The sequence below is a fragment of the Cynara cardunculus genome (genome assembly GCF_001531365.2).
Source record: "Cynara cardunculus var. scolymus isolate 2C chromosome LG 5, CcrdV1, whole genome shotgun sequence".
NCBI lineage: Eukaryota > Viridiplantae > Streptophyta > Magnoliopsida > Asterales > Asteraceae > Cynara > Cynara cardunculus.
This window is the reverse complement of record NC_037532.1, coordinates 35,199,789-35,210,508: the sequence shown is the minus strand read 5'-3', so window position 1 is coordinate 35,210,508 and position 10,720 is coordinate 35,199,789. Positions and strand designations below refer to the sequence as shown.

General features: G+C 32.0%; 1 protein-coding gene across 3 annotated transcripts in view; it reads right to left on the bottom strand.

Annotated features, from left to right (window-relative positions):
- The window catches only part of LOC112513650 (ras GTPase-activating protein-binding protein 1-like), a 15,490-nt gene extending 9,617 nt beyond the window's left edge, over positions 1-5,873 (bottom strand). For 2 of the 3 annotated variants that reach the window (XR_003069287.1, XM_025119982.1), the window contains exons 1-6: positions 5,769-5,873; positions 3,860-4,046; positions 1,704-2,001; positions 1,185-1,610; positions 874-995; positions 723-788 (exon numbers count right to left, since the gene is read on the bottom strand). Coding sequence is in view for 2 of the 3 variants with exons in the window: in XM_025119982.1 (XP_024975750.1) it covers positions 723-788; positions 874-995; positions 1,185-1,610; positions 1,704-2,001; positions 3,860-4,045 (1,098 nt within the window). In the remaining variant the exon portion in view is untranslated. The remainder of the gene's footprint in view (positions 1-722; positions 789-873; positions 996-1,184; positions 1,611-1,703; positions 2,002-3,859; positions 4,047-5,768) is intronic. The other variant, XM_025119983.1, reaches the window with a different exon arrangement.
- Between the last annotated feature and the right edge of the window lie 4,847 nt (positions 5,874-10,720).

The following is a 10,720-nucleotide window of genomic DNA, read 5'->3' as shown; positions in this document are numbered from 1 at the left end:
TTGTAAGTAAGTGGAGGGTAGTTGGAGGGTAGTTTGGGTATTCTTCTGAATAGAATATTTGTGACAGCCTTTATAATGGGGAAGTTGGTCAGAGGTGTGGCATTCTGTTTTGCCAGTTTGAAAAGGAGCGTCAGCTCTCTAGGGAGAGAACCAGCCTCTCGAAAGCTGTGTAACCATTGTATTCTTTCTTTTCTTTACTCAATTCAATAAGAAAGCTACCGACAACAATCAATTTGCATCACCATGCAGAGCTAGACATCTCTTAGAAATCCAGTCACCACACTTGTCTACTCAACCATGCATCAACTTGAAATTGCAAATGAATTCACAACATGATAATAGGTAAGGGATGCCTCATTTCCATTTCGTTATATCTTTAACATTACTTTCTCATACAAAAATAAACAATACCATAAGCATATTATATCAATCTACCTTAAGTGTAGACCACAGATTACCCCATATTTGCACTTTGTTGATTTTCTCTTCCAGTTCTTGACATAAACATTTAAAAAATACCATAATTACCCATGGAAAGAAATTTCCACTTCCATGCAGGTATTTGACCTGTTTCCCATAACCTGTCACTTCATTTTTTAAGTTATCAAGTACTGGATACAGAACAGCAGGTTCTAACATTTTAAGATCTCAAAGGTGTCGACTTGTGGTTGAATGTATATTAGATCATAGATAGTTTAAATTCATAATCAGATTAGTCGAACCTGAATTGCATTCTGCATGGAACTGAAATCTTGAAATTCAACAAAGCCAAAACAGAATCCCAGCTGCTGGTCAGATGGCAAACTAACATTATTTCAATATACATTAAAGCAATTATCACAAACACTATGTGTGTCAATTAGATGAACAGACCTTGTTACTTCTGACTTGGATACCTCCTTGCTTAATAGGTCCAAATTTCTTAAACTCCATCTCAAGCTGAGATACTGTTGCATTTAGAGGCAAATTCCGGATATATATGGAATGACCATCACCTACATGAAGTAAACTATAGCTGAGAACAGATACGAGAAATATAAGTCCATGGAATATAACAAAAACCAACTGGCCCAAGCATCTATTGTATCACATCAAATGGCTATGGTGACAAATAAATATATATGAAGCTTTGTCAAAAAAAAAAAAAGAAGAGAAATCGGTGACTTAACGTTAATAGCATATACCTTCATTGTGAACATTGCTACTATCAGGAGAACTAATGCTACTCGAGGCAATAGGTGCCGGCACTTCTGGTGGTGGACCTTGTGCCACAGTAGCAACTGATATATTTTCAGTTTTTGCAGGAGCTGTTCTTAAAGTAGGAACATAAACTTTAGTAGGCCCTGGGCCCCCCTTCTTTGTCTGTGAACTTAGAATTGATGCATAAGACATTTTTGGAGCATCTTCCACAGCAATAGAAGATATAGATTCTGCCACCGACGACATGTTGTTCTCACTTGGATAGGGTTCAGGTTCCACTGAATTATTTTCATTTGCTAAAAGTCCCTCATTTTCCGTAACATCTTGGGCTTCTTCCTCGACATTTTGAGTTTCTTCTTTATGAACACTAGCAAGGTCTGGCGATGGAGAATCAATTGTGCGAGGAGGATCTGGAAACAGCAATGTCAAACAAATGTGTCAAAATATCTGCCTAGTAAATGTAAAGATTGATCAACGAAACGCAAACATAGATAAAACTGCACCTGCGATCAAGGGTGGTGTTTGCTTATCGTCTATCCCCTCAACCACCACATAATTGTCCTCCATTGGCTTGCTTTCATCTACATACCTGAAAACATCATTAAGCACAAAATAACCCTTGTCTTGTGGGGCAAGGAAAAAGCTTTGTATGAACTTCCTTCTTTGGTCATCCTCCTTCCTGGTTAAGCTTCCAGTTACCAAAACAATCACCCCATCCTTGTAAGACTCCTGAGCATCAGCCGTCTTTATCTCAGCCTTGTAGGCAGTGTAATCCAATGAACATATTTTGTCATTGATACCCTGCTCCAGGAAGAACAAGACAACAAATATTATATGGTTATACCCGATATTGGTACCACTATCATTGCTCTATAAACTCACTTTTGAACAGCAACTAATTCCCCATTGGTTTTTGGTTACGTTGGAAGTTGGGACAGGTGTTGCTTGTGTGTGTTTGTTATCAAAACTATAGTGATTAGCAGTAGCAGATCGCTTTATCACCAAAGTGGTAGGATATTAAACTAGAAGGGAGTAGAGATACGCGTTTAAAAATTCAATTAATCAGTGGACAATGACAGTAACAAAAAATGAATGATCAGAAAAATTAAGCCCAGTTAAGTTTAAGCCTATGTCTCCATTTAAAACCATTTCAGCAGACAAGATTTATGAAGATCGAAGGCAACTTAATCACAAATTAATGCTTTTTGACTTGCTAGGCTAGCTTAAAGACGTATATATTTCTTTTCACTCTACACCCTTGTAACTTATACCATACTATAATCCACACCCTGACCTATATTCTATTTGCACAGACAATTCCTTATCTATTAAAAAACCACCAGCATAGCACCTCATTTTTAAGAAGACTAACATCAAACTTACAAGCTTATAATTGCAGCCTTTATGAAAGCTCCAAGTAATTTATCAGATGATCATAGAGTGGCTCGATCACCTTTTTACACAACTCTAAACCAAAAGAAAACTCCATATCCCCAAATCTAGAAGCAAATTAATGATTATACATCCTATAAAGTTGCTGCTGTTCTCGATAATTCTAGTTCATGTTCATAAAAAAACCATCACCAAAACTATTTGTCATATTCCTTCTATCCAAAAATAAAAGAAAATTAAAGGCAACGTATCTTTTTTCAGTAAACTGTTATTCAAATTTACCAATTTATCCATTAGTAATTATTACAAGGCACTGATATTAATTTTGGTCCACCAGTTTTCTCAGAATCTGCATTTTGTCATTAGTGAGGGGGGTGGTTTTATGTATCTGATTATAGTCAAAGACATAAATAAAACTATGTGCCAAGTGAAACATTGCCTTACTTTGAGACAAAGGGAATATCTTTGTTTGTAATAATCACATCTAGCTTTTAAAAATCTGTCAGACCCAAACCACCACCACCAAACATGTTTCCTCTAGCCTCATCAGAGGACCAATGGAATGGTTGAAGTCCAAACATACCCAACAGAATATAACACCCTAAATATAGAAAGTCAATGCTACATGTGGGTAGCTGAAAATACCATGCATCAGAATAAGAAAAAGGGTAGACGCCACCCTCTAAAGCTCCCCCGCCGCACCTGTCCCACAGCCATCGCGGAAAGGCAAATCGCGCATGCATCTCATTGGCAGATGAGTGGTGCCCGGGCTCAAACCCGGGACCTCACTCATGCATTAGAATAACTTAAGGCACTAACTATTTTTTTCTAATCTAAATGGAAGTGTTGATGTTGAATTGTTGATAGTATTCCAACCAACTTCACAAGATGTATGTATGAAACAAATTAAGCTATGTTCATCATTATTGTCATAGAAAAATTATGCATAATCAATGTCCAGACAGGATGCAAACAAAAGACTCCTTTAAGAACGCAAAACTGACTATTTTGGAGTACATTCGCTCTTGAAAGATTCAGTGTTGCAAGTCTGCCCATAATGATGCATTGTGCTCATCATTCATGAAACTGAACTCCGTAGAACATAGACTAATTGATAGGATTTCTTTTTCCGTACACTTGCAACTCGTGATCATTTTACAGGGCTGGATTATATTAGGTGTTATCATAATTTTCAGGTAAAATATTCAAATAGCAAGTATAATTCTAATACCTTGTGGAAAAGACTACCAAGGTTGAGACAACTTACTTTCATTGTAGTCACAGTTATCATCGTACCATCTTCGTCCGGCCGGCTTATGAAACTTGCGTCCTGATAAAATTTGTGAACCATATTTGGGGAGTGATGAAGTATGTGGTAGTACTGCTCGACAAAGGCATTGCCAACCACTTGTACGCTAGGAGTGGTTGATGGAGCTTCAGTTTGTGTTGCCATTCTAATGAAATGTAACACCATGAAAAAACTATTAGTGACAATTTAACAAAAAAGACAGACATTGGATGGATCTGATTGGAAGAAGCATATTCATTGTGTAAGCATATATAACAAAAGTAAAAGTGACCATGAGAACAAAATAATTGTGCAATCATTATGTAGAAACATAAAAATAAATGTAGATTCCAATGATTTGTATTAAAACTAAAACAATAAGCACACTTCACATCAACATCAATTAAATGAGATTAAAGCTTATTCTAGACATGAAATAAATGGATATTTTGATATGTCTTGCTATTACTCAAAACATAAGCAAAAGGAAAGCAGTTAATAGAAATTCCAATAGGCAAACCACCTTTACATTACAGCATTAGCTCGTATATGCAGTAGTATTTACAAAATAGAAGGTGCAATTCAAATTCATTTTACAGCGCCTTAATTGCAGACAGACTTGTGTATCCACACAAGAATACAAGATGCAACACCTAAAATTGACATTCCTATACCAACCTTTCAAGTTTACGAATGAGAGATGATAAAATGGGAAATCTAAGGCTACCATCAAGCCATGAGCATGAAAATTATATGATTCGCTGATCTATGAAAGTACATATCTATGATACTTGGAAAAGTCAACAGTATTTTCATGTGTTAGATAGCAGGAAGGTTTCTTAGAGTTTAGTTTTATTTCTTAAAGAAACCATAATTGGAATGAGGATGCATCAGCATCTCTCACTCAGACACATGAAGCACAAATGACTAAAATCACTCTATCTTGCCACATATTTATATTTAAGAACATTGCAAAATCTTCTTTCCTTGATATACGTCTCGAATTCCGCTCATATGTGGATACACAGAAGAAATGCAGATGCTTGGGGTTAGGCTTATCGACCACAGCCTTACACTTCATCACCAGTCAATACAGATAGTTTTGGTCAGGCCAGCTTCGCCTTATCCCAATAGCCCAGGCTTACCCTTTTAAGACTTAAGAGACGGTGAAAAAAAACTTTTTTTTCATTATAGACTTATGCCTTGGGAGCGTAGGGTTATTCCCTTCACAAGCAGTGGTTCTTCATTGTTTCTTGCCTATATTTGTATCTTATGGATCAGTTAAGAGACGCCTAATAGAGCTTATTCAGAGAGTTACTGAGGAAATACTAATGCAGCATAGTTTGACAGTTCATCATCAGCAGCAATCTCCGTTTCACACATTGAATTCCTCTCCTCCCTGTGGTTTTTCCTCAAAGATTGCCAGGTAAATCTGGTAATTTACTCTTGTTTTCTAATTTTTGTTGGATTACTCGTTCACTTAATTCAGCATTTGCTATATTCATAACAGTTTGAATGAAACTAATTCATAATATACAAAAAAAAACATGTACAGTTAATCATCCCGATGCATGAAATCAACAAAACACAAGCAGCTCAAATTCAGACGATATCACACTAGATCCAGCCACAGCTGAACACATAAATCCAACAAATTTAAAGTAAATAAAAACATAAATCGCAACTACGGGCTTAAGAACAACAGCAACATCACAATGCTGATAACGCGAATAACTTAAAATCGACAGTGAAAACATTTAAGCAACGAGAAAATACCGCGAATCATATGCAATTAATAACTCGTCTAGTGAAATCAAAACCCTAAATAGTAATATTCGTGGTTTAAATAATCGAGAAAACAAATGGTAAATTAACAGATTGGAGTTACCTTTTCGTTATCGAATCTTTCGGATGACGATGAAGATCAACTGATGTTCTTGATGGGATGATCAAACAATAAAAGTAAGCTACCTGCGGAGTGATGATATGTGTTGCAGCTGGGCTTTTGGGACGAGTAACGAGTTTTCTAGGTTTGTTCTTTGATGTTCTAAAAGAATATTACATCTTAGTACTCCAAGTTTGATAAATTACGTGTTGGTCCCTCGGTCGGGAAAATAAATAATTAGATCAAAACCCGTTACAAATTGTTAGAACATTTTTAATAGATTTTCAGTAATCTATTTATGCTATATTATAAAGTATTTGACAAGAACTCTTACAAACAATTTTTTATATATGTAGTACTATTGTTTATTAATATATATTACTTAAAACTCATGATTACAAGTAATTGTGTATAAATACAACTTATTAAAGTTTCATTTTGAATTCGTGTAACTAACTGCAGATAAACATAATCAAATAGAGGATAAACATTTAGTTTTAAATATAAAAAATTTAAAATATAATTAGGATAATTATTATGTACTAAGATAATACTTAATTGTTATTTTTTTTAAATATATTATTAAATCAAAAATAAATTATTTTAAATCTAATAAAAATTGAATAATAAAAAAATTACACAAAAGATAAGAAATTTTTTAATAGTTAATTATTAATATCGATATATACTTTTTAAAAATCTTATAATATCTTCAAAATTATATTCTATTCAAAAATAAAAACATTATCATTTTTTCAAAACCACATAAAACTGTATTATAACATTGACATGAGACAAAATAAAAGAAACATTAAAATTGAGATGGATCTTGTTGTATTAATCGAGTACTCTTCTAGTTTCTTTAAACATAATCATATGTTGAAATATTTAAAAAAATATTGTATTTCATGTTTTTTTTTGATGACTAAATATATTAAATAATAATTAAAAAATAATTGATATGATTAATAATAATTTTAAATAATTAAAATTAATGTATAATATATTATTAAATTTTTTTAATAATTTTCAATTAATGTTTATTGATAATTAATATACTAAATAACAATTACTACTAATCAGTTATTATTGAAAAAAGTGTCAAAAAAGTTAATAAAACATACTTTAAATAATGTTTCAGTAAACTAGCTTATAACGTGTTTTTTATCCATCCAAAAGACTTTTGAAATAAGCTCAAAAAAGAATTTAATTTATATTTACATAACATAACATTTATCTATACTGTATTATAAAGCATTAGAAAAAAAACTCTTAAAAATATTTTTTATGCATAAAGTACTGTTTATTGATACATATTACTTAAAATTCAAGATTACAAGTAGAATGTGTGTGGGTATATTTATACTATATTATAAAGCATTTGACAAAAACTCTTAAAAACCACTTTTTATGCGTAAAATACTGTTTATTAATGTGTGTTACTTAAAACTCAAGATTGCAAGTAGATTGTGCATAAGTACAACTTATTAAAGTTTCATATCTGAATTCGTGTAACTAACTGCAGATAAACATAACCAAATACAGGATAAACATCTCATTTTAAATATACAAAATCTAAAATATAATTAGGATAATCATTAAGTTATAACATAATACTTAATTATTATCTTTATAAAATTTATAACATTAAACAAAAAATAAATTATTTTATTATTAAACTTAAATTAAATTATAATAAAAAAAATTATATAAAAAATGAGAACTTTTAAATAGTTGATTTGATGTTAACATTGATATATTTTTTTCAAATTTTTATTATATTTTCAAATTTATATTTTATTCAAAAATAAATCATTATCGTTTTCTTAAAAACACATAAAATCGTATTATAACATCGATAGAGACAAATAATAAAATAGAACATTAAAATCAATATGTGTTTCGCTACATTGCGCGAGTACTCTTCTAGTCTTATTAAAACTCTATGTTTGAATTCGTAAACATAATCAAATACATGATAAACATTATTTTAAATATAAAAAATATAAAATATAATTAGGATAATCATTGAATTCTAACAGAATACTTAATTATTATCTTAAAAATTATTTTATTAAACAAAAAAAAAATTAGTTCGTGGTTAAACTTCAATTAAATTAAAATAAAATTTTGAATTAGATAAATTACACAAAAACAAAAACTTTTAAATAGTTAAATTGATACTAATATCGATTATCTTTTTCAAACTTTTATATATCTTCAAATTTATATTGTATTAAAAAATAAATATATTTTCGTTTTCCTAAATCCACGTAAAATCGCATTATAACATCGATAGAGCCAAAATATAAAACGACACATTAAAATCAAGATGTATCTCGTTACATTGCGCTAGTACCCTTCTAATATAACATAATAATATTCTTTCTTGTTTTTATAAGGGGTGGGAAAATACCAATATAGACAGACAAAATCAAATATTTGTATGATTGTATTGTATCAGATTCAACAATACTGGTTTGGTTCTTGATTCTAACTATTTTTAGTTCGATATTTTTTTTTACCACAAAAGGGCTATCTCCATTTTCTTTTGGATAGTAAAATGACTAAATTGCCCTTTTTATGATTTACAAACTAAATGTCGTTGAATTTTTGAAGATGTCATATTACGAATTGTAAACTTCAATTCGTTGGAAACAGTGGTCTTTGGAGTCATGTGCAGCTCAATTGATGACCTTAGGTTGTGGGTCCTCGTACCAATGGTTTGTATCAAACGTTTCATTACAGATATGATATGGGGAGACAATTGTATCTGAGTTTTCTTGTAGGTTAGCAAGTCCCCTTTTTTTCTGCTATGTAATGATTAATCCCGATGTTATTTCCATAAAACACTTGACAACAGAATTCAAGTGGTCCACTGTAAATATTCACAAAAAAAGTCTCGCCCTGGAAAGGCCTGGTTTTGATAAGCTAAGGTCTAGACCATGCAAAAAAAAGAACTCGATCGAACAAAGCAATCTTTTTCAAGATTCGAATAAAAGCTCAATTTGGAAAAGCATGGATCCAGGGGCGGAGCTAAGAATTTAAGTTAAGGGGGTTTGACAATCGTACTTTATTGTAGAACAACAACGATAAATATACCAAAGGACCATTGGCCTAGCGGTATCGTAGTCTTTCGCCTCTTAGGAGGTCAGGGGTTCAAACATCACCAAAAGTGAGGAGGGTGTGAGTTTATTTGTTGCATTTGGCGTATATAAAAATTATATACTTAAAAGAAAGGGTAAATGTTGTTGTTTCTATTAATCTTATAAAATCATTTTATGACGAAGGAAGTATTTTGAGACGGGTATGTATCTGTTTTATGGGGAAAAAAAATCCGAGCAGCATTTTCAATGAACGTTGAGTGAAAATCGAAGTGCGTATTGGCAGGAGAACATCAACGGTATATCCTATATCAGGATACTAAAGTCATGCCGGTGTTCGGTCCCCTTTTGTAGGTATTAATCTTACATATTCGAGTCTTGCTTTCCAAATACGCAACCCAAAGCCTTCAGTTACGTAATCTTATCCCATCACCGATTAGTTGTAATTTTATTTCGTTTTATTATATCTTGATTTTTTTGTTTCGCAAAACAATTGAAAAACGATTACACGAGTTTCCATTTCCATAAATACTATTTCTAAATTGCATCCAAATAATTATCATGAAGTTCATTTTTTGTCCTAGCGGTATGTGAGTCATTGACCTCTTGGGAGGTCAAGAATTCAAACCTCACCAAATGTGAGAAGAGTGTGTGAGTTTATTTGTTCTATTTATCATATATAAATATTATATACTTAAAAAAACGAAAGTAAACGAACGAATGTTCACATACATAAATGAACGAATGAGACTACTGTTCATGTTCGTTCGTTTAACTAAGAAACAAACTTTTTGTTCATGTTCGTTCATTTATTAAAGAAACAAACTTCCCGCTGAACGGTTCACGAACGATTCGCTGAACGTTCTGTTCGTTTACAGCCCTACCCGTATCAATTCCATTTTCACACCTAAATCCCCAACCCTACTTTGCTCAAGCCCATTTTCAAAACATCAAGTAGATGAATAAGAATCTTAAGAAGAAAGCTTTCGAAATCTCTTTTTTTTTTCGCTTGCTACAAACGGGCTTGAAAATGCCCAAGACAAGAAAAGCCCGACCCAAGAAGCACTCTTCCTTCGGTTCTTACTTCCAACTCAGACCAATGGTACCATATGAACGTTTTTAAATCTATATAAAATCAAGTTGTTAGTTCGAAATCTAACAACGATAGGGATTTTTGATCGATGATGGCAACTCCGTCTGTGTTGATTGCATACCTTTCTCTTACATATTAAAATATTAAAAAATTAAAGGTTATTACAGTAAAAACTCACTTGTCCAAGTTAAATTGACCTGTCAAACCGTCAATCCATTATTAATGATCACGTCGAATCCTATTATCATTGTATGTACTAACTTTTGCTATTAAGTGTACAAAATTCATATAAAACGTCTCCTACAACAGATACAACTATAAACCAACAATAGAAAAGCTTAAAATGGTTTAGACATGGCCAAAAACCGGTGGATAATTCGAGCTGGGCTGGGTCCAAATCGGTTTTGAGTTGAAACAGTAACAATCCATACCGGATCCGATCCCGTTGAAAATACTAAGGCTCGATTAAGGGTACTTATAACCTGTTACGGTAAGCGGTTCCGGTCCTGGACCAGGCCCAAACCGATCCTATATTAAAAAAAACATTTTCTTTTTATATTTTTTTGATAATTTTTTTAAATACTTTAATGTTATTCTAATACACTTTAAAATATTTAATTAGGTCAATGAAATACATTTAAAAAATACGTTTTATTCAGTTTTATAATTCGTTTTCAATCAAATGCACTTAAAATTACGTTTTATTATAGTTTTATAATTGATTTTTAATCAAATACACCTAAAAATATGTTTTTATT